We start from the raw sequence: 25,456 nt of genomic DNA, 5'->3' as shown, positions 1-25,456 counted from the left end.
TCAAGAGTTCATATATGGTAATCAACACAACAATATCTAAATTTGATCTAATATGCTTCATTAAGAAGAATTTCTTACTATCAATAAAGACAAATAACTTGCATTGTGCGTTTCATGGAGAATTATTCATTAACAAACATAAAAGAAGAAGCTTCTAAAAGAAGTTTCATGCAAGTTCAAATATCATTAGAAGCGTGTTGATTTATCCATGAAGTGAGAGTTTCTAGATTCACTCAAGGGAATAAAGTTAGAAGATCAAGTTTCAAAAACAAGATTCATTCAAACAACAATCGAGATTTCAAGAGTTTGAAGCCAACAAAGAGTTTTCTTCACAACACACGTCAAAGGGGAGAATGCTAAGTCTTATATAGATGATGTGCATTGACCATTTGTTTGACCCAACTAAATGATGTAATGGTGAAGGTATGACCATATAAATACCTTCTCCACATTAGTCTTAATAAGCCTTTTGCACATAATTCCAATTTTCCAAGGTGTGATCTAGAAGTTTCTCTCAACCAATTGTAACTATCATTCTAACAGAATTCAGATCAAATGGATACATAGTTATCATCTCTTAGTTCATATACATTATCTTCATCACTCTAGATTTCCTGCTACTAATCGATCAAGCTTATTTATCACGAATTCAACAATTTTAAGGTAAAATATGTAACTAACTAAAATATACAAAACAATAATTATTATGAATTAATAAAAATTATTTGGCCCAAATTTAAAAAAAAAAAAACAAATCGCCATTTTAGCCCAAGTTAAATCTTAAATTTGTACTTTAACCTAAAATAATACTTCATAATATTTTAGCCGAATCTAACCATCTTCATCCTTCTTCTGTAACAAGTCAAAAAATATATACAACACCCGCAAAGGAAAAAAAGAAGAAATGAATTAAGGAAGAAAAAGAAAAAAACAAAATAAAATAAAAATAAAATAAAAACATAAATCTTTTGAATTATAACGTCCTGGATTCGACGGTGGAGGTCGACGACGAACCTCAACGACGGTTTAACGTCGAGCCGGAGTTGGCAACGGAGGGAAGCTCGGCATCAGATGCTGAAAACGGCGAAAAAAGGCACGACTCCGAGTGCTCTAAGTGTAAGATTTTGAGAAAGGAGGTAAGGCCCAACATCAATTAAAAAGTTAAAACAATTCATAAAGCGCAATTTTCTACCCATTTATCTAACTGAGAAATAACGGTCCGTTAGCTATTTCGTTAGATTTCTAGCGGAAGAGATTAACAGAGCAAAGGTATTTAACGATTCTCGTTAAATTTTTAACAAAATTTTCCGAAGTTCGTGTACACAATCAGATTCAGATGACAATCATTTCTTCCGTTATACCTTCAATATCAGATTGGATGAAAATGCAGCTTTGTTAAAAGACGTTCATGAAGATGATGTTCTCCTTTTTAAACTCACCTATTGTTCATAGATCATATCACATCTCAATATATGTAACTTGAGAAGCTTCAAGTACAAAATAATAAGCTATGACTAGAAAATGATCAGTTCAAACTAGAACACGATTTTTCAACTCTGATTATTCAGACTCTTCAAGCTGAAAATAGTCATCTCAAGTCCGAACATCTAAATCAATACAAATGTCAAAACCTACGAGAGTGTTGATATGTATACAAGTTAAAATCCCAGAGTACAACAATTCCTGAGAATCAGTATGTTCTTTTCCTACGATTGAGAAGAAGGTTCCTTTATCAGAGGTCCCCAAGGTTACTCAAACTCACAAATCCGTTTCCCATGGACAACGAATTTATTCCCGTACCAAACCATACTTAATCACCCATTTTTAATCTACTTATGGGAAATCTGTGAAACTCACCGAATTTCGTGATCAATACGGATGGTTTCCTCATAAACGAAAGCAATCAAGTTCAGAGAAGCCATCTGTTAACTCGAGCAAAACACTGTTTGTTAAAATACCTTTAAAATCATTCAAGTACTCATTCAAAGAATTACTTTCCTTAAAACTAAGTTCTTTGATCAAACATATGGAATGCAAGGTCAATCAATCGAATAGACCATGCTTACAAATTGTATGCCAAAAACAATGACAAAGCAAATCGAGATACCTACCACTTAAACTTCTGCATCAAATCTCCAATAAAAACACTTCTAACTCCCTCTGTCATATTGAGGGGGAGTGTGGTGATTCAACATTCAAAGGCGGGAGGAGGGAGCTAAGGAAAATCAGCAAACAAGCTTTTTCTTACACCCCTCTCAATTCAATAAAGGTATATTTAAACAACGCACACCAAGGGGGAGAACCAATGCCAAACCAAAATGTTGTGTGCATTTTGATCATTCCTCTCAAACTTAAATAGCCAAAATAGAGAATCTTCCAAAAGAAGAAGTTGCTCCGTTTCAGGTCAACAATTACACCTATTCCAAGGGAGCGAGTTGAAGACTTAAATTTCAAGACATAAAAGAAATCTCTAGAGTATAAGACCTAAAAGACGATCAACGACAAATCATATCAAGGGGGTGATTGTTAAGTCTAAAATCTTAACCATTTGTAAAGAAATAGTATGGAGATGTAGATATCATACCTTCCCTTTTAGACTTAATCTTTTAATCATTCTAAACTCTCACCCACACTTTAAAACACACACCCTATCAATTCTCTCACCTCATGTAAGCACCTCCAACCTCTATGAATTGTAACAATATGTAATTAATCGGCAAATTCCTATTTATATTCATTATCATCTTCACCATCATAAACACAACAAACATAAATTACATTCATACGACATATATACTTATTGTGATCTATATGAATTCAACATATAAACATGAATTAAAGTTTCTTCTTTACTTTTAGAAGTTCTGAATCTAAACAAACTGAACCTTTAAAATGAAAAAACTACAGATCGGAGAAATAAAAACCCCTAACGATCATATAACTAGATGTAAATTGTTAGTTTATGACATTAATATAATATTAAAACTTTTAATTTTAAGTTAATTTCCAAACAATCGTCGATTCATAAAGAAAGAAGACAATACTCTATTCGTTTCAATTTAAGTGTTCGCGTTTCATTTTGGTATGTTCTGGAATAGATTTTCACTATCATTTATTGCCAACTAAAAATGATCTAAAAGAAAAGATAAGAAATTTTATTAGCTTACAATATAATAATAATTATGTATTTTGTAGGATCGCTTTTAGCTCAACAACATGTCTTATATAGAAGCTCATGGGTTCTAGCTAGTACTCTAAAACATGTCCTACAGTTAAATTGGTGTCCAACAATATGTCGTATGTTTAAGCTCATGAGTTCTGAAGATACATAAATTTCCATTAATTTTCGATGTAAAACTTTAATTTGCATCCATATTATCTCCAACAACCACCCTTAATCGTTTATACTCATACTATTCTTTCACAGCTTGTTAAACAATTTTTTATAATCATACTCCGTATTATTCTTTCACATCTTCTTGCTAATTGCTTGATCTCTTATGTTGTTGTTGATCACGGATTGTGATGAGTCTTTCTTCGGTCTTGCTTCTCATCATTGATGGTGACCAACTTGCTCTTGTATGTGCTTTCTTTGATCACATACTATGATCAATCTTATTATTTTCTTGGTTTTTGATTGCATAAGATTACAATGCCCTTCCTTTTGTTTCTATAAACCAAAACCTGTCCACTTTGATATTATTTGTAAGATCATTTTTAGTCCAACAATATGTCTTATATATAAGCTCACGAGTTCACTAGTAATCTAAAATCAATTGGTGATAAGTTTTTAAGTGCTTATATGCATACATTAGTTTTTTTTTTTTTTTTTTTTTTTTTAATTGTGGAACATTGATATACACCATTTGGGGCTGAGCCAGGTGATGATTTCCCTGTTGGAAATTTAGTTTCTACCCTTGGGTGGGATGGGTGTTTTTCTTGTCGAATTCACTTTTGTGGTGGCTTGTCGGCTAGCGGGGGTCAAGTTCTCTGTTGCCTTTTGAGGTGGTGGTCTTTGTTTTACCGGTCACACCTGCAATACGTTTTGTTTGGTTAGTTGTTTTGTTCAATATGACTGATATTTTAGTTTCCCTTTGTTATAGTCGAAGTTTTGCTTTGTAGCCTAGGTAAACGCGTTATCACTCTGTTGATGTGACGGTTTGTTTACTTTGACTAGCACTCGTTTTAATTTATTTTGTATTGATTTTTTACTTTTTGATCTTCAGATCCGTATATCCGTATTAATATTATTACGTCTTATATAAAGAAAGAAAAAACAAGTTTATGGACAAACATAACAAACATAGTACTCCGTGACACTAAGCTTAATAAAGTGGAAACCCTAGATATATTTTCCTGAGTGGGTTAGAGAGTGGGTTAGGAGTATAAAACAAAATTAAATAAACACAAAACAACAACATAACTCATATCCTTCTCTCTTCAATTCTTAATCCTTTCTTCCTTTATCTTTCCAAGGCTCCTATCTCTCTCTGTGAAAGTATTATTATTATTATTATTGTTGATTGTTGATGTGATTCTCCACCATACTTTTACAAAAGAAAGAGAGCTTTCAATTAGAGACCACCCCATTTGATCATTATGGTTTTTTCATCACTTCCTTCCTATCTAGATCAACCCAATTGGCCTCACCAGGTAAATAATTTTAGTTACATATACCTTCTTCAACTTAAAACAACCACAAAGTTTATTACTTGATAATGTAAATTTTAATATGTTGTCAACTAATCATTTCATATGTACCTTGTGTTTCTCTCCTTTAATTGTAGTTTATAAGAATATTCTCAAATCATGATTTTTTCCTTGAATTTTTACAGCAACCAACTGGAGGTCAAGGTGGTAGTAGTGGTGTTGATGATCATGAGATTACTCATCTACCTCCACCACTTATTATGCCACCACCTCCGCCGCTAGTGGGTGGTGGAGATGGAAGATCGGTACAAGTATCCGGAAGTATGACAAGGCTGCCACAGCTGGATAATACAGCTATGAAATGCCCTAGATGTGAATCTACAAATACTAAGTTTTGCTACTTCAACAATTACAGTCTATCACAGCCACGTCACTTTTGCAAGACTTGTCGGAGATATTGGACAAGAGGTGGCGCGTTGAGGAGCGTCCCAGTTGGCGGTGGTTGTCGGAGAAACAAAAAGAGTAAGGGATCAAGAGGTTCTAGGTCAAAGTCTCCTGCAACTACCACAAGCTCAACTAGTAATACTCCAATATCTCCTAAAAGTTGCAACACTGATACTAGTATATTAGGGCATATGCTTCACACCAATAGACCACCTCAATTTCCAATTTTGCCCCCTTTGCATCACTTTGGAGGTGGGGATCTTGGGTTAACATTTGGTGATGGAAATGGAACTCATATGGTTAGTCTTGGTCATGATAGTAATTATCCTAGTAACAAATTTTCTCACTTTTCATTTATGGAAGGTGCTAATAATAATAATGATAATGGTGGTATGTATGGTGAAGGTCCATCGAACTACGGTGGACAAGTTGGAGTGATGAAGATGGAGGGAAATCGTCATAATCAACAACAACATCATGGATTGAATTTGTCAAGAAACTTATTGGGTGTTTCAGGAAATGATCAATTCTTGGGTACTAGCAATGTTGCATGGGGTACAACTGATCTAAGTGGTTTCACCTCTTCTTCTACTACTACTACTACTACCACCCATCTCTTGTGATTTACATTGTTTTCACATTTTTCCATTTTAAGCTTGCATCGTTTTCACTTCGGCGTACAAAAAGCCATGTGCATTGTGCATTGCTAGTTACCGTATTATCATTCGATGCACAATGTATTGGTAAAATTCGGTTGCAACAGAAAATGGGTTGGTTGTGCTAGTGTGAAGGATTTTTGGAAGCCCTAGGGCAAAGTGGCTTAAATCTAGTACGAGTAGTGAAATATATACATATGATTTGTTTTGTTTATTAATTGTTGGGATTATATTTGTAAGGGTTTTAAGTACTGCTATCATGTGCTTTACTTTCTTTTATATGCATCTTTGTTTATGCTAATCACTTTAGTTCTTCAATTTGGTAAGTTTACTATATATCAATTAACTTTGCTGATATGCCCATATATTTTATTTTATTTTTTTTTTATTATTTTTTTTTTTTAAAAGCTGCTGATATGCCCATATTAATTCATCAAAAGACAAAGGCTCAAGAAGACTTCTGATTTGTTTCCGCTCAAGATTCTTTAGAGTTCTGAAATGAAATAGTTCTATTGAACAGGTCTCTTCGATTTGATCTAATGATAAAAGAAAAGGGAAAGGGGGCATTTTGTTAATGTGTAGTAAGTTTTGTGTAAAATATTAAGGTTATAATAATGAAGAGTTCATGATGTGTGTATAATTACAGATATCATATGTATTGTGGGAATATACCCTTTTCAATGATGAAAATTAAGTGCAAAGAAATGTATGAGATTTTCATGGTGTCATTATATATGATACCATAATCATCTTAAATATTCTTGGTGAAAGTTTCTTCATAAATGTAACTACTTACTAACATTGACTATTGACCAATGTCTTAACGTACTCTAGGTTAATTAAATCTCTCAACATTCCCTTTAATGTTGATGAAAGGTTTGTATTATTCTTTTTTTTTTGAATAGTGATATTGGCATCATCCAAATTGGATTTAACCACATCCGTGATAATATGTCACCACACACATATTAGGAGGAAACTCAATTCGCGATGATATTGGCAGTATCATCGAAAGTTGAGAAAACACCCTGAGACCTTCCCAAATCGCATTGATGTTGGAGTTTTATTAAAGGTTAGAAACTCCCGCTTGGAGTGAGTATCGAACATAAGTTGACAGTACTCAAGTTTAATCTCACCACATATCACTCAAATCAAGGCTTCAGTGGTGTTTGTATTATTCTTTTGTTTTCTTTCATCTTTTGATGAAAGATTTCTGTTTTGATGTTAGTTTTTTGTTTGTTTGCAAAATATATAAATAAATACCATCTTCTTGGAAAATCTTAGTATGTTTGCTGTCTTATATCATACTCCGTTGTCTAATTAACATGATCGTCTTTCTCTGACAACTACAAGATCCGCGTAGATTCACATCGTTTAAAAGTAAAATATGATACACAATTGTCTTCAAAGAAAGAAACAAAAATGACAGTGGATTAGAATAACAATCAAGAGACTTTCTGATACACACACAAATTTACGAGTTAGTTACTGATTTGAAAATGGGTTGATTTGTTATATTATATGAACAAGAAAAAGTACCAATATATAAGGACATATTATGTATAGTTATAACAAGAAATAAGACATGAGTATGATAGTGACATGGCACTTTAGATTTTAGCAGTAAGGAACCATTAAAATAGCAAGTAGCATTGAATTGGATCTGTTATTGCTTTTTAAAGGCTAGCATTTGAGCAAACTACCATTTAGAAAGTGAGGAAATTTGGTATGAAACACCCATACTTATATGAGTACAAGTTTAACTGTATGTAACTCTGACTGCAATTGCTTTTTCACTTTTCTTGAATCTTTGATCTTGAATCTTCATGATGACTACGTGGCATTCCATACAATAAATTCAAGAATTCCTATTTACCTTTTACAGACCCCAATTCTACTGCTCATATTTCAAGGAGTCAATTTTCACATGTTCAAGGTAGATACTCCGTTTCTTTTACTAAAATCTTGGTTTTTTTTTTTTTTTTTTTTTTTTTTTTTTTAAGTACGTGCACGATATAATAAATAATAAATAAATATATAACATTAAATTAATTAGTGTTAGTATGCCATGAGATCATATTCAAAACGAATAACTTTTGCCTTGATTCTCTGTTGTTAATAGACTGTTAAAAAATTTATTCATACATTTCCTTAGAGTGTATATATATATATATATATATATATATATATATATATATATATATATATATATATATATATATATATATATATATATATATATATATGTATGGCCAGGATCAATGGGGAAGTAACCAATCGGGGGGAAGCGGGGGGAAGCAAATTTTTTTTTTCGTTTTTTTTGGAATATTTTTTTTCCGGCATCAAGATCACACGAAAATATGAACATTTAGAATAGACACTTCGTGATGAATGTTATTATTTAGGCGGGAAAACGATCGACAAAAATAACATTCAAGATAATATTGTTCGTGAAGAATATGAACGTTTTTTTTTCCATGTTTTGTGAAGTAAAATTTAACCCGATTTAGAGTTTAGGGTTTAGGGTTTAGGGTTTGATGTTTTGGATTTATTCCATAAACCCAAAACACCAAACCCTAAACCCTAAACCCTAAACCCTAAACTCTAAACCGTTCGTGTTAAAAACTCATTCTAAATCCTAAATCTAAACCCTAAATCTAAACCCTAAACCTTAAATTTCTAAACCCTAATATCTAAACCCTATAAACCCTAATATCTAAACCCTAATATCTAAACCCCAATAGCTAAAACCTCAACATACGCTCGAAAAATACGATAATTGTTATATATTACTTCTTCGAGCGTTTTTCGCCAAAATAAAAACATTTATCACAAAGTGTCTCTACTAAATGTTCATATTTTCATCCCATATATAATGTTCGTGAACAAGGTTTTTTCAAAAAATGAAAAAAAAAAGTTTTTGCTTCCCCCCGCTTCCTCTCGATTGGTTACTTCCCTCTTGATCCTACCACTATTTAGGGGCAGGATCAATGGGGATGTAACCAATACGGGGAAGCGGGGGAAGCAAAAATTTTTTTTTTATTTTTTTTGGAATTTTTTTTCTGGCATCAAGATCACACGAAAATATGAACATTTAGAAGAGACACTTCGTGATGAATGTTATTATTTAGGAGGGAAAACGATCGACAAAAATAACATTCAAGATAATATTGTTCGTGAAGAATATAAACGTTTTTTTCTTCATGTTTTGTGAAGTAAAATTTAGCCCGATTTAGAGTTTAGGGTTTAGGGTTTAGGGTTTGGTGTTTTGGATTTATTCCATAAACTCAAAACACCAAACCCTAAACCCTAAACCCTAAACCCTAAACTCTAAACCGTTCGTGTTAAAAACTCAATCTAAATCCTAAATCTAAACCCTAAACCCTAAATTTCTAAACCCTAATATCTAGACCCTATAAACCCTAATATCTAAACCTTAATATCTAAACCTCAATAGCTAAAACCTCAATATACGCTCGAAAAACACGATAATTGTTATATATTACTTCTTCGAGCGTTTTCCCGCCAAAATAAAAACATTTATCACAAAGTGTCTCTACTAAATGTTCATATTTTCATCTCATCTATAATGTTCGTGAACAAAGTTTTTTCAAAAAACGAAAAAAAAAAGTTTTTGCTTCCCCCCGATTGGTTACTTCCCTCTTGATCCTACCACTATATATATATATATATATATATATATATATATATATATATATATATATATATATATATATATATATATATATATATATATTACATAAACTTAACAGCTAAGATTTGTTTGGATTAAGTTTCAAGAACTTTTGAACTTGCACATTTTGAAAGAATAAACTATTAAAAATTTAATAGTCGAATAACTTAGACCATCTTACTCATGAGTCGTGACTTAGGTCTTGGGATTAACGTGACATATTACATCATCATATCCCATCATATCTTTCTCATCACTAACTTATTACCTTTTACTAGTATCCATGACATAATCTTAATCTTTCTCCATCAAATGAACACACTTAAATTAATTAAATAATTAATTAATACAATGTATAACTTTTGATGCATATCATACAAAGTAAAAAAAGCTAGGACCTTCGTCCTTAATTATGCTTGAATTTCGCTTGAGGCACCACGACCATCACATTGGCGATAGCAAGAAGGTTACTAGTATTGGAGCTAATCTTTTGCGCTAGTAGTGGTGCTAAGATTGGTGTACCAATACTAGTGTTCTATATAAGGACACAATGCTCACATGAAGTTCATGTGTATAAAATTAACTAGGGATAGAAGTTCTCGTATATATTGTTTTTGAAATTTATCTCCTACTAAAGATTGAATTACACCTAACAAACTTCTCAAACTAAATAATCATGCATAGATTTTTTTATAAGAAATATCATCCATAAATGAGGCGTTTAAGAATCTTAGTATTTTAGCTCTCCGGTCCGGCTACCGTGAATAACCCAGATCAATATGATGATATCGATGGGGTGGCTAAATGGTTAAGTCCACCATCGACGACATTCGTCGATCGACGGCCCCAATAAAGTTGTAGGTTACTGTCGATTTAGACTGACATGTTAACCTGGAAGACGTGATGAATGAATGATGAAGTTACATAACTCGACTGTCAATGATATTGACAGAGTATGATCTACGTAATTATATGTGTCATTATAGGGTTTAGGGTTTGTATTTATATGTGACGCCCTGTACAAAACCATCGTGTACGATTCGTCAACAACATGATCTTTACACGGTCGAATACTATATGCTATTTGAAAAACAGTTTTGCATTCATAAAAGATAGCGTTTACAAAAGATAACGTGACACAAAGGTCGTTACAAAGTCATTATTTGAAAATAACATAAACTACGAATGCAAAAGAAAAGTTCCATGATTGAGACATCTCTAAGTAATGCAGCGGAAATCTAACACATCAGGTCCTTAACAACAAAGCTATAACAGCATGACAGCAAGTCTAACAGCGGAAGCAACGACGTCAAAGCACCTGAGAAAACATGCTTAAAAAGGTCAACAATAATGTTGGTGAGCTATAGTTTAAGTTGTAACAATAATGTAAGGTAGGCCACGAGATTTCAGTGCTTCAAACAGCGTATCAAAACAGTATGAAAAGTATATGTTTAACCGTGGGCACTTGGTAACTAACTTAACGTTTATAACCCCCTAAAAGTACACTTGGCGAGTGCGTATGTTTAGGAAGTATTAAACACTCGTTAAATGCTAGCGCGACTAGCCCGAGTGGGGATGTCAAACCCTATGGATCCATATCTAAGATTCGCGTTCACCGGTTCAAAAACCAATGACTAAACGTTACCGAGCTAAGGGGAAGTTTATGCCGTTGTATAACCCACACATATATAAAGTTTAAGTACTCGTGCCTAGTATGTAAAACGTAAAAAGCGCATGTATTCTCAGTCCCAAAATAGTTAAAGTAAAAAGGGATGCTATAACTCAAAATGATAAGAGCGGTAAAGTCGATAATGAAAGTACGCAAGTAGTAAGTCGGTCCGAAAGGTCGTCAACCTAAGTCAAAGGTTACTAGGTCAGTATGTTGTTCCAATAAGTGTAAAAGTGAATAAATTAGGTTTAAGTGTCATCATCATCATTATTCATCATCATAAAAGCTAAGTAAGTTTGACAAGAATAGAGATCGAAACAATAGGCTGATTTTGGTCAGCTGCTACGAACTCTACATAAATTGAAAAGACGCGTAATCAGTGGCTATGGCTCCGTATATGAGTCCCCTAGTTGCTGACCAATTTCCAGAACCAAAATCGTCTTTGTTTGACCGTGGCGATGGTTTAAGTGCGAGTAGGTCAGAAATTTCAGCACAACGTTAATAGGGTGTAATGACTTTCGGAAGGCCATAAATCCTAAACCGTAACTCGGATTAAGACGAGGTCTAAATAGAAAATCATCTACTCGAACCGAACTAACTGAAAATCATCTTTACAGTAGCCCAGGTGGTCTGATAAGATCCCAAAAGTAGTAAGAAAGGTGCTCCGGTGGGGTTCTTAGTGCTTGATGCTCATCACGGTTCTCATCCTTGATGCTTGTAGCTTCAAGTGTACAACTCGTTGATGGGTTAGCATAACCTTGACCAATATTCTACCATCAACACATAATATGTTAAGACCAAGTAAGAACACAACTCATTTAAGAGTCTTAGATGGATGATGAACCAATGTAACATCATATCCTTAGTATTAACACAATTACAAGTTACATTTACAACTAAAGCTACAAACTTTACCTCAATCAAACAAGTATGAACATAATCTAAGTCAAATGAAGTGATGGAACACTAAGCTAGAGAGCTTGGATCCTTTTCACACAAGTTATAAGGTCACAAAGCTAGAAAGCTTGAACCTTTAGTGTTCTTGAAGAACTTGAAGCATAAAGCTTAGATCTTTAAGTTATATGAAGACCATAAACACAAGTTTTGATCTTTATAACAAAATAATGAGATCATAAGTTAGAAAACTTAGATCCAACAAAAGATATGAAGATTCAAGCTTGAAAGCTTGCATCTTGGTTGTTCTTGAAGATCTTGAAGCATAAAGCTTGGATTTTTAAGTTACATGAAGATTACAAACACAAGTTTGAATCTTTATAACAAAATTGCAAGATTAAAGTTAAAAAAAAATATAGATCTACAAAGTGGGTGAAGATTCAAAGCTAGAAAGCTTGAATCTTCCATGTTCTTGAAGGATTCAAATCCATGTTTGAATCTACAAGATGTAATCAAGATCAAAAGCTAAAAAGCTAGACCCATGATGATGACGATGATGAATTCGTGATGATGAGAAGAGGAAGAAGAAGAGAAATTCAAAATACTTACACTTTTTAGAGAGAGAAGGACTAGAGAGAGAATTAGAGAGTGAGTGTGTGTGAATTACAAATGAAAGCAAGTGTAAAATGGATGGAATAAGGCTAGTATTTATAGGTGAATGGGGTGTGGGAGGGGTGTCATGGCCGTTGGAATTAGGGGGGACAAGGGGGGATAAAAGTTTGCTTTTTGGTTAATGGTTGTCTAAAGTTGGTACTTATGTTAGGATCCCATGCAACATTAAGGATAATACTAGACATAAATGCTAGCATGTTCCATCTAATAAATGAGCATTTATCTTACATATTAATGGGTCACTAGCTAATAATAATTGAGCTAATTAAATAGTCCACTAACTAGTGTAGGGTGGGCTAAGGCCCAACAAGGTAGAAAGTCCAACAAGACTAACTAGTAAGCATAAGTAAATTACTACGCGTAATTAAGCATCCATAAACCCAAGTAATTATTATTATAAAATAATAATTAAGATTTTGTAGTCATAATATTCTGATTACGACAAAAGTTAAACGTGTACGCAGTACGCAATTTATTCGTAACGTCAAGTGACACTAACGGTCATAAAGGTTTCCGGTGATCAAGTTAAGTATCCTACGTACTTAAAGGCACGTTTTAAGACATAAATGAAAGTAAGTCATGTGTATAAAGATTCCAGAGTATAATATAGCACAGTATGCACAAATACGCAGTTTCGCAAAAACACAAGGCACAAAAGCAAGTAGAAAAAGTCGGGTCGTTACATTACCCACCTGTTAATGGAAATTTCGTCCCGAAATTTAAGGAGTGACTAAGAGTGGTACCGTATTTAATTAAGAAGTAGCGTATTAAAGTTCCGTGAGACTCGTGGGCTCAGAAGTGAGTTATTTACCTTGAAGGGTACTTCGGCGTATAAAATTAAGAATAGGTATATGCCATTAATTAAGTCTCTTGTCCTAAGGGACCAACAAGTTGATTTCGTTTCTTGCTAACATGAATATGTCATCTGAATATATATACCCACAAAAGGAAATATGATGTTTTTAGCCCTACAGGCATCTTCAGTAAACCGGATGCATGAAATACATCATGAATGTTTCTAAACTTACCTAAAACATTGAGCGCTTGTGTCGCAATACAAAGCTGATAGATAGAATAGAAAACATGATGATCACAACATACTACGTGTAAACTTATCCTTGGATGGAATGAAAGCACAGTTTCATATTGTAACTTTATCCATTCAGTTACATGTTGAAGTTATGGTTATTATTAACTAGAACAACATAAAGTTGCAATCAACGAAGGAAGAAATATGTAGAGTATCCACATCAGTGCCGTAAATGTTTTAAGCAGTCCCTTTCCAAGAGGATAACAAGATTCATAGATTCCTAAAGTATGTTACTTTACATTTCCGAAAGAGAATCGCACGAAAGGTGTGATCTTTGAACCAGGGTGAACTCTTCGAGCGGTTTGTTCTGAATTTATCCTTATACTTAAGGGGATGCGTGGACGAGAAGATACGTAGACCCTTGGTCGTAAAGAACGGTTTACTCTAAGTGAAAAGAATATCAAAAACGATTCCTTGTACCTCAACCTACTGATTCATAGAGATGATGTTTACGAGGATGTTGCGATTAGCCGTGAAATATTGAGAATAGAAACCCACCTAGTGCCCTTCCTACAATGGGGTGACCACTGAGTGTACCTTAGAAAACTGATTTATCGGCCCGCGATTTTGCCATATCTAACCTTAAAAGGAACATTTTTCGAGTACAAAGACTTCCTAACAAATTTTATAAATCTGCCACCCAAAGTGGCTCAAGCGTTTTTAACAAAGATTTTAATAGTAAGCTTCATCCCTAACGGAGGGAGAGAAGAAGTGTGATCCCTACATGGTGTAGTCTAATACAAAAACCTTTAATAAAATCAACCGAGGAAGTTTTGAAAAATCTTTAAACGTTTGATGCGATAACATAAATGGAACGAAGTTCTTGGTAAATTTAGAAGTATGTATAACGAGTACCATTTTGCACAAAATTATTTGACTTAAAACAACTCAATAAAGGAGCGATTTTTAATTATCTTGAAGGTATAACTTAGTATGTACTAACCCAAAATAAGTAAGGGTAAATTTATACATATATGATTTTATAAATCGCGTAAGTGATAGAAAAGTTTTTAGTACTTTCATTTGTCCATAAATCTCGTGAGGACCGCACAAATAAGCAACGTGTAAAATCAACGTGTAAAATTTTTGATAAACATAGTTTTTCGTATTTCAGAGGTTACGAGTTGAAAAAGGTAAAGTGAAAAATCTTTGAATCATCGGTTGATATGTTACTAGGTAATGAAAACTAATGAATTAAATGTAGTTTTGATGATTATCAGGGACTTAAGTCTTTGGCCTAAAAATGTTCACGTGCGAAGCCGTTGCTAAAAAGTGAGGTATGAAGGATAGAGCATGAGGATGAGAAGTTAATCGCTTCATGACTTTGCAAGATGCCAAACAGGTTATGACTAACATTAAAGTTGGAATACTGATGGTGTTAATATCGCTAGATAAGAATCTCTTGGAATAAGTCAGGACTTCGAGTTATGTAAGAAAGAGCATCGCTCCGACAGGTGTGACAAATAAGATTCCTGGGGTAGCGCAGTAATTTTGAATGGTTTAAGTGTTAGTGGATGCCCGAAGGCTCTGCATGACGTGGTAGTAAGTGCCTTTATCACATACACACACATGAATCTCTCAATTTTGACGGTTGTAGAGTCTTCATGATGACTTGGATACGAATAAGCAACGAAAAATTTTATATGACAGGCAACGAAAATTCTATGGAAGTTGTTTAGGTGACAATGTAAGGAAAGAACGAAGTTCTTAATAATCTAGGGTTATGTACAACCCGTACCATTCAAAGTAAAATATCTTTTGAATAAAATATTTAGTTTGTACAAATTTCATATGTATTTGCCAAAAATAAGTAATCATTTACTTTATTTTATATAACATATACGATTTTGAAAATTTTGCACGAATGGCTAATAAATTTATTTTTATTAAGTTTTGAGAGAATCGTACAGTAAAATAGTGTAAGTAAAATTTGGGCAAACAAATTTTTCATATTTCGGAGGTTACAAGTTGGAAAAAGATTGATGAGAATCGAGTAAAAGACTTTTTGAAACTTTCGGGTGATATTTGAGCAAAAATGTTACGAGGTAATGAAAATTGTTGAATTTAAATGTGGTTGATGACTATTAGTAGGGCATAAGTCCTTTGACCAAAAATGATTAAGCATGAAGTTGTTGCTTATAAGTGAAATACGAATGGGAGAGTGTGAGGATGGGAATTAACTACCCATTGATTTTGGAAATTTCGAACTGGTATGACTAATATTGACGTAAGAAGGGAAAATGTTGTGATTATCATCGAACAAGGTATCTCTCGGAATAAGTTAGGATTTAGAGTTGCGTAAGAATGAGTATCAAATAAGATTCCTGGCTAGTCCTTAAGATAGAATTTAAATCGCCGAAGTGACGGGATACAATTTCCTTTATGTATCGTCGTGTAAGTTTATCCATTGTATCGGTTTCTTTCATGGTTAGAAAGTGAGCAGATTTGGTGAGGCGGTCAACGATAATCCAGATAGTGTCATAACTGCCTATTGTTTTCGATAGCTTCGGGATGAAATCCATCGTCATCCCTTCCCATTTCTATTGTGGGATCTCGGGTTGTTGAAGTAACCCAGATGGCTTTTGGCTCACCATTCTCGCGAGGTATACGAATAATCTTCTTACTATAAATAACTTTCGCTTTCATCCTTGAAAGCCAGTCCATTCCAACTATTTCATCAAAGCTTCCTAACTCGATGAGTATTAGGTTAACCCTAAAGTTCATTCCAACTAAATCTTATTATACTACCGTGAAAAATTCTATCAATCTTTTCAGGTAACATCTGCTTGTGCATAGGTAACTAATCCTTTCCAACTACTACTTCAAAACTTCCAAGTTTTGTTGGCATGAGGTCATCTCCAATGACCCACCTGTTAATTTTAAGGTTCTACCTTAAATTATTCCTCTATCTCTGCCAGCTTACCATTAGCTTGTCCTATAGAATACTTAACTCTCATGGTTGTTAATGGCTTATTAGTCATAACACTAAGGTTCTTAGATATAAGGTTTCTATCGCTCTAGTATTAAACAACTCCGAGACAATAAAACGTCGTGACGAAAAGTACCCTAACTAAAATCAGGATCCATGCGAGTCTCCATAGCTGAGATAATGATTGCTCTACAGTAAGTAAGTCCAAAGTTTTTCCTATTCGAGAACTTTTCCCTTAAGTGTCCAGGGTGTCTATATTTAAAACAAATTTTCGGATTATCAATTCCGAAATCAAGGCCCTCCTTGTACAGTATCTGGGCTACGTAGTTATTCTTTCCCTACCTCTAACAGACCAGAATGCGTATGCTCAAGTGATTCCTACCAAAATTTCCTTTGAATCACTTCATATTCCTTATATAGTAGCATTGGGACTTCTGCATGATTTACTTTAATATAATCACGCTGGCCTGACGTCATTATATTGTACTAAATCGTACGTTCATTCCAATATTACTCCATATGGTCAATGTAACGTGATCACTTCATGTTCTACTCAATTTCATCTAACGGTGCTTTATCTCTACTATCTCAAAACCAAATTTACATAATTAATCTCACGATTTCTTGGTGTGGGTGCGTAGGTTCCGTAGGTCATGCACCAATGCCTAAATGTCCCGAAATTTCTTCAAAATGTTCAGGTTCAGGTGACGTCGTTAGGTTCCTTTCTAGAAATTCAATTTGGGTCTCGCGTCGAGTTTTACATGTAGCAAGTAGTAATACAATATGTTTTGAGGCGGCTCCCAAGTCTTTGGGTATGGCTGAGCATCAGTTGAAGGCACTCTGACCTTGTGAAAGGAGATGTCCTCCCGACTTCCCCAATGCCTAAGAGTGTTAGGGTCCTAAATCCAGAAGTGTCGTTAGATCGTCGAGTAGTGGTGAAGAACGAAAGAGATAAGTGACGGTCATGAAAGTGTACGAGATACGAGCCATCTTGCGAGAACTGAACAACCTTCGAATGTTCATACGTTGTATGTGGTTAATTAGAGTGAGCTCGGGGGTGCGGTTACTCCGACAAGTCCTCACATATCTCCTCCTCCGAGGATCAACTTTAGTGGGCGTGTAATCCGAGGGCTACTCCTCCTGGATTGTGTGAAGTAATGTTTCGATCTCTGGAACGGTGGAACAGTAGTAACAGGTGGATTACATTACTAGTCCTTAGGGTTAGTCGAGTGGGAAAAGGGTTCAGAAAAACATCTGAACTAGGAAAGATAGGTTTTCAAGTCGGTACAGCGAATAGCAGGAATGAAGCAAGCACGTAATCAGGCACTACAGCAACCTAGATCGTCTACAGCAGTATATAGCATGGCAATATTAACAGTACTAAACAGAAGTAACATGCAATCGAAGGCAGATAGTAGTATGCAGTAGCGAGGATAAGCAATAGCATACAGCGAGTTCACATAGCAGTAAAAGTAAGCAGTATTATGCAGTAGTAATAAGCAGTAGTATGCAGTAAGATCTAACAGTAGCATGCAGCAGTCCGCAGAAACAAGTAAATGAGCAAGTTGTAGATTAGTCCTATTAGCGAATCCTACTCGACTCTGTCAAGACTCACTAAGGCAACCTAATTCCCTACAACCAATGCTCTGATACCAAATGTGACGCCCCGTACAAAACCATCGTGTACGATTCGTCAACAACAGGATCTTTACACGGTCGAATACTACATGCTATTTGAAAACCTGTTTTGCATTCATAAAAGATAGCGTTTACAAAAGATAACGTGACTCAAAGGTCGTTACAAAGTCATTATTTGAAAATAACATAAACTACGAATGCAAAAGAAAAGTTCCATGATTGAGACATCTCTAAGTAATGCAGCGGAAATCTAACACAGCAGGTCCTTAACAGCAAAGCTATAACAGCATGACAACAAGTCTAACAGCGGAAGTAACGACGTCTAAGCACCTGAGAAAACATGCTTAAAAACGTCAACAATAATGTTGGTGAGCTATAGTTTAAGTTGTAACAATAATGTAAGGTAGGCCACGAGATTTCAGTGCTTCAAACAGCGTATCAAAACAGTATGAAAAGTATATGTTTAACCGTGGGCACTTGGTAACTAACTTAACGTTTATAACCCCCTAAAAGTACACTTGGCGAGTGCGTATGTTTACGAAGTATTAAACACCCGTTAAATGCTAGCGCGACTAGCCCGAGTGGGGATGTCAAACCCTATGGATCCATATCTAAGATTCGCGTTCACCGATTCAAAAACCAATGACTAAACGTTACCGAGCTAAGGGTTGTATAACCCACACATATATAAAGTTTAAGTACTCGTGCCTAGTATGTAAAATGTAAAAAGCGCATGTATTCTCAGTCCCAAAATAGTTAAAGTAAAAAGGGATGCTATAACTCACAGTGATAAGAGCGGTAAAGTCGATAATGAAAGTACGCAAGTAGTAAGTCGGTCCGAAAGGTCGTCAACCTAAGTCAAAGGTCAGTATGTTATCCCAATAAGTGTAAAAGTGAATAAATTAAGTTTAAGTGTCATCATCATCATCATTCATCATCATAAAAGCTAAGTAAGTTTGACAAGAATAGAGATCGAAACAATAGGCTGACTTCGGTCAGCTGCTACGACCTCTACGTAAATCGAAAAGACACGTAATCAGTGGATATGGCTCCGTATATGAGTCCCCTAGTTTCTGACAAATTTCCAAAACCAAACTCGTCTTTGTTTGACCGTGGTGACGGTTTAAGTGCGAGTAGGTCAGAAATTTCAGCACAACGTTAATAGGGTGTAATGACTTTCGGAAGGCCATAAATCCTAAACCGTAACTCGGATTAAGACGAGGTCTAAACGGAAAATCATCTACTCGAACCGAACTAATTGAAAATAAACTTTACAGTAGCCCAGGTGGTATGATCAGATCCCAAAAATAGTAAGCAAGGTGCTCCAGTGGGGTTCTTAGTGCTTGATGCTCATCACGGTTCTCATCCTTGATGCTTGTAGCTTCAAGTGTACAACTCGTTGATGGGTTAGCATCACCTTGACCAAGATTCTACCATCAACACACAATATGTTAAGACCAAGTAAGAACACAACTCATTTAAGAGTCTTAGATGGATGATGAACCAAGGTAACATCATATCCTTAGTCTTAACACAATTACAAGTTACATTTACAACTAAAGCTACAAACTTTACCTCAATCAAACAAGAATGAACATAATCTAAGTCAAATGAAGTGATGGAACCCTAAGCTAGAGAGATTAGATCCTTTTCACACAAGTTATAAGGTCACAAACCTTGAAAGCTTGAACCTTTAGTGTTCTTGAAGAACTTGAAGCATAAAGCTTAGATCTTTAAGTTATATGAAGACCATAAACACAAGTTTTGATCTTTATAACAAAATAATGAGATCATAAGTTAGAAAACTTAGATCCAACAAAAGATATGAAGATTCAAGCTAGAAAGCTTGCATCTTGGTTGTTCTTGAAGATCTTGAAGCATAAAGCTTGGATCTTTAAGTTACATGAAGATTACAAACACAAGTTTGAATCTTTATAACAAAATAGCAAGATTAAATTTTAAAAAAATATAGATCTACAAAGTGGGTGAAGATTCAAAGCTAGAAAGCTTGAATCTTCCATGTTCTTGAAGGATTCAAATCCATGTTTGAATCTACAAGATGTAATCAAGATCAAAAGCTAAAAAGCTAGACCCATGATGATGATGATGATGAATTCGTGCTGATGAGAAGAGGAAGAAGAAGAGAAATTCAAAATACTTACACTTTTTAGAGAGAGAAGGACTAGAGAGAGAATTAGAGAGTGAGTGTGTGTGAATTACAAATGAAAGCAAGTGTAAAATGGATGGAATAAGGCTAGTATTTATAGGTGAATGGGGTGTGGGAGGGGTGTCATTAAGGATAATACTAGATATAAATGCTAGCATGTTCCCTCTAATAAATAGGCATTTGTCTTACATATTAATGGGTCACTAGCTAATAATAATTAGGCTAATTAAATAGTCCACTAACTAGTGTGGGGTGGGCTAAGGCCCAACAAGGTAGAAAGTCTAACAAGACTAACTAGTAAGCATAAGTAAATTACTACGCATAATTAAGCATCCATCAACCCAAGTAATTATTATTATAAAATAATAATTAAGATTTCGTAGTCATAATATTCTGATTACGATAAAAGTTAAACGTGTACGCAGTACGCAGTTTGTTCGTAACGTCAAGTGACACTAACGGTCATAAAGGTTTTCGGTGATCAAGTTAAGTATCCTACGTACTTAAAGGCACGTTTTAACACATAAATGAAAGTAAGTCATGTGTATAAAGATTCCAGAGTATAATATAGCATAGTACGCACAAATTCACAGTTTCGCAAAAACACAAGGCACAAAAGAAAGTAGAAAAATCCGGGTTGTTACATTATAGGTAAAGCTAAATTTGAGAATCATTAAAGATTGTGTTAATCCTTTCCATATTTATAGGAATTGATAGCGTAGTAATGCGCCCGCTACCCACATGCATTCCGCATGGAAACTCTATGCGGGGATAGATCTGATTAAAGATACCGCACTGACTTCAAGTAATCCATGTTGTGATCATGAGAGGATCGCCTGGACGTTGGTTGACACAAATTTAAGAGAAAATAACTCTATTCCTCACAAGAATAGATTACACGAGTATTACAAAACTCTAAATAATAAAACTCTCAAACTAACTCACTAGGAATTCACCACTATCTAGGGATGTATTCACTCTAGGTTAGGATTACACTTAACTCACACACACTAACTAGGTTGTGATTACACAAATTTTGAATGAAGTACAAAGGAGATTTGCACCCCTATTTATAAGAAAAATTTGAGGAGGTGGAAAAGGTGTGAACGGAGAATGGTGTGAATGCAAAAATGGTGGCTAGCCGTCATTGTGTTCAATTTTGCTACTTTCATATCCATAGTCAAAATTGGCAACTTTGAATATCTGGAAGATACTAGATTATGGCTAGAATGGAGACATCTAGCGGCATCTAAAAGATACTAAATCACAGTTGGAAGTTATCAATTCTCCCCCTCCAGCCGTGTACAGGGAAAACACATCCCGGTTATGTCTCTGCATAACTTTAGCTTCTCTCGAGTCACCACCTTTGTCAACATATCCGCAAGATTCTCCTTTGTATGGATCTTCACTAGCCTCAACAGTGGTCGATAAATTACCTCGCGTATCCAATGAGAACGAATATCAATGTGATTTGTACGGGAATGGTACATGGAGTTCTTGCTCAAATCTAGAGCACTCTCACTGTCACAATGTACCTTGTACACCTTTTGCTTGATTCCAAATTCTTGAAGATAACGCTTTAACCACAACATTCTACTTCGGTTGTGGATAATGCTACACACTTCTGTAATCTTGACTGCGTTGAAACAGCTCCATCTACAAAAGTGTAAATGAATCCTGAAGTAGATTTCCTACTATCAGGATCTCCAGCCATATCCGCATCTGTATAGACTTCCAAGATTGGATCAGCTTCCCGGTAAAAAAGACATATATTTGTTGTACCTTTAAAATATTTGAAGATCCATGTTACCGCATTCCAATGCTCTTTCTCGGGATTCGAGAGAAAATAACTCACTGTTCCCACATCGTGAGCAATATCGAGCGTTGTACACACCATTGCATACATCAAACTTTCAACTGCTAAAGAATATGGTACTGAAGACATCTCCCCGATCTCTTCTTTGGATGAGGGGCATGAACTATTACTTAACTTAAAATGGTTGGCTAATGGAATACTAACAGGTTTGGCATTATTCATATTGAATCGTGAAAGGACTCGTTCAATATACTTCTCCTGAGATAGCCATAACCTTCTATTATTCCTGTCTCGGGTAATCTACATTCCCAAAATTTGTTGAGCCTGTCCTAAGTCTTTCATGTCAAAAGACTTAGAGAGTTTCTTCTTTAGCTGGTTAATCTTCGTTGCATCTTTCCCTACGATCAAAATAAAGTCTACATATTGTAGAAGAGCAACGAAATCTCCTTCTGGAAAACTTCTAAATGTAGACACACTCATCTGCTGCAATTTTCTTGTACCCTTGACTCACCATGCACGAGTCAAACTTCTTGTACCACTGCCTAGGTGTCTGCTTTAAACCGTACAAACGTTTCTTCAGCTTGCATACGAGGTTATCTCCTGAAACCTCAAAACCTTCAGGCTGCTCCATGTAAATTTCTTCTTGTAAATCTGCATGAAGAAAAGCCGTCTTTACATCCATTTGTTCAAGCTCTAAATTCATACTTATGACTAATTCAAGTATCACTTTAGTTGAAGTCATCTTGACTACTGGTGAAAATATTTCATCAAAGTCAATCCCCTTCTTCTGTTAAAATCCTTTGACTACAAGCCGTGCTTTGTATTTCACCACTTTTCCGCTGCCATCCTTTTTCAGCTTGAACACTCATTTATTTTTCAGTGCCTTCTTCCCGCGTGAAAGTTCTACAATCTCATAATTTTGATTTTTCTACAGAGAATTCATCTCATCCTGCATTGCGAGCAACCATATTTCTTTATCCTTATGAGTTACTGCTTCATGAAAACTCTCTGGTTCTCCATCTTCAATAAGTAGATGGTATTCGGATTCTGGATATCTACTCGATGGAATTCGGCTTCGTTCAGATCTATGAACTTCTGAAATATTCTGAGGAGATCCATCATCATCTTGGCCTGGTGATGGTCCTGTAACGTCTGGCAGACAGGGTTGTGGCTACCCCTGCTCAACACCGTCATTTTTCTCATCATCTTCTACTTCTGGTATTTCTTCTTGCACTGAAATTCATTTCTCATGAATAATTTCGTTGTTGCCTCCGGCACCTGAGCAGCAACATTTGTCTTCTAAGATATTGTGGGCTTCTCAATATCTTCTACTGTCTAGCTTTCATAAAACACCATGTCCCAACTTCTGATCACCTTTTTCTCCTTCGGATCCCATAATCTGTATCCTTTGAATATGCATGTAGTAGTCTTTACATCCAGTGTCTATCTGAGCTCCTTGGATACATGAGCGTAAACCAAACATCCAAATACTCTTAAATGAGAGTATGATGGATCCTTTCCAGACCAAAGTTTTTCCGAAACTTCAAAATTCAGTGGTACTAATGGAGATCAATTGATCAAGTAACATGCGGCTATGACTGCTTCTCCCCAGAATGGCTTTGGCAGTTTAGCCATACTGAGCATTGTCATACCCCCAAATAGGGCCGGGGAAATATGACTTCACATTATCACAACACAAGTATGTATAAACGAGAACAACTCTAAATGAGACATTTTATAACAAAATTTAAATTTTGCAGCGGAAACATAATAATGTTTTACATAATGAAATTCATATGTAAATAACAAATGATAAGTCTAATATGTGGACTCCAATGCAACAGCTAACTAAGCATCATAGGACAGCACACAAGCTAATCTTCACCTAAGACAAACATGCTTAAAATGTTAACACAATGGTTGAGTGAACATCATAGGTTTAACAATCATAATAAGTTTTAGACCACAATATTTAGTTCAAAACATCAAAATATTCAATATGCCATGAGTTATATATATAGGTGATAATATATATAGGTGATAATATATATATATATATATATATATATATATATATATATATATATATATATATATATATATATATATATATATATATGTATGTATATATATATATATATATATAGGTGATAATATACTTAGTGTAATTTATGGTGTTACTATATAGTTAGGTTTATAAGTTATAATAATAGTATTATCTTTTAGTTAATCAACTATTATGTAATCTTATCATTATATGTTACATATATAAATATTCACCTTTGTGATACATACATATATATTCTTGATTATTATTATTATACATATATGTGTTTATGGCTATATGATATATATGTATATATATTATATGTAAGTGTTACATATACATTAATGTTAAGGTGGTACATATATATACATATAACTACTTTACTTTTCATGTTTTACTAACTTTATATAACTTACACAATTCACATTTATACATACATACACACGTACATATACATATATATATACACATACATATACACGTATGTATATATTTACATATACACACACACATCTACAATGTATACATGTACATACATACGTATGCATGCATGCATGTATATCATCATTATACTTTACTAGTCAATAAAATCATAACCTAATAACATTAATCATCATCACATAAAATCATAACCTAATAACTTATTAATCATAAATTTTTAACATTATTCATAATCCTTATCCTTAATAATTAACAAATTATTGTTACTTCATATTCAAGATCATAATTCATATTACTTGATCATACTCATAAACCCTAACCTTTTTAATCATAATCACTTCATATTCATAATCTTTATCCATACTTTTAACCTTAATCATAATCATTAAAGCATTTAATCATTTATTTACATATCAAGATCAAATCTTTAACCTTATTACCAATAATCCTAATACTTGTTCTTATAATCATTCTTTTTACTCATTCATTATTCATATTCATTAATCATACTTAATTCAATAAACTTAATCATAATACTTATAACATAATACTTATAACAACTTAAAAGTAATTGATTAAAAGCAAGATTAAACTAGGGTTTTAGGACTACCTTAATAGGAGATAGAGATCAAGAACAAGGTGCTGAATG

The 25,456-nt window shown here is 34.3% G+C and overlaps 1 protein-coding gene across 2 annotated transcripts; it reads left to right on the top strand.

Annotated features, from left to right (window-relative positions):
- Positions 1–4,537: 4,537 nt before the first annotated feature.
- On the top strand, positions 4,538–6,323 carry LOC139893548 (dof zinc finger protein DOF2.2-like). 2 transcript variants are annotated; one of them, XR_011774588.1, is made up of 3 exons: positions 4,538–4,653; positions 4,836–5,923; positions 6,159–6,323. XR_011774588.1 is itself a non-coding variant. In XM_071876719.1 (2 exons), the coding sequence occupies exons 1-2, from the start codon at positions 4,600–4,602 to the stop codon at positions 5,715–5,717; spliced, it is 936 nt and encodes a 311-aa protein (XP_071732820.1). In that variant the 5' UTR covers positions 4,538–4,599; the 3' UTR covers positions 5,718–6,028. The 2 variants fall into 2 exon arrangements, 1 of the variants encoding a protein (XP_071732820.1); XM_071876719.1 differs by lacking the exon at positions 6,159–6,323 and having other exon boundaries at positions 4,836–6,028.
- The last annotated feature ends 19,133 nt before the right edge of the window (positions 6,324–25,456 follow it).

This window comes from Rutidosis leptorrhynchoides, chromosome 2 (genome assembly GCF_046630445.1).
Source record: "Rutidosis leptorrhynchoides isolate AG116_Rl617_1_P2 chromosome 2, CSIRO_AGI_Rlap_v1, whole genome shotgun sequence".
NCBI classification, from domain to species: Eukaryota; Viridiplantae; Streptophyta; class Magnoliopsida; order Asterales; family Asteraceae; genus Rutidosis; species Rutidosis leptorrhynchoides.
This window is presented reverse-complemented; position numbering and strand designations above follow the sequence as displayed.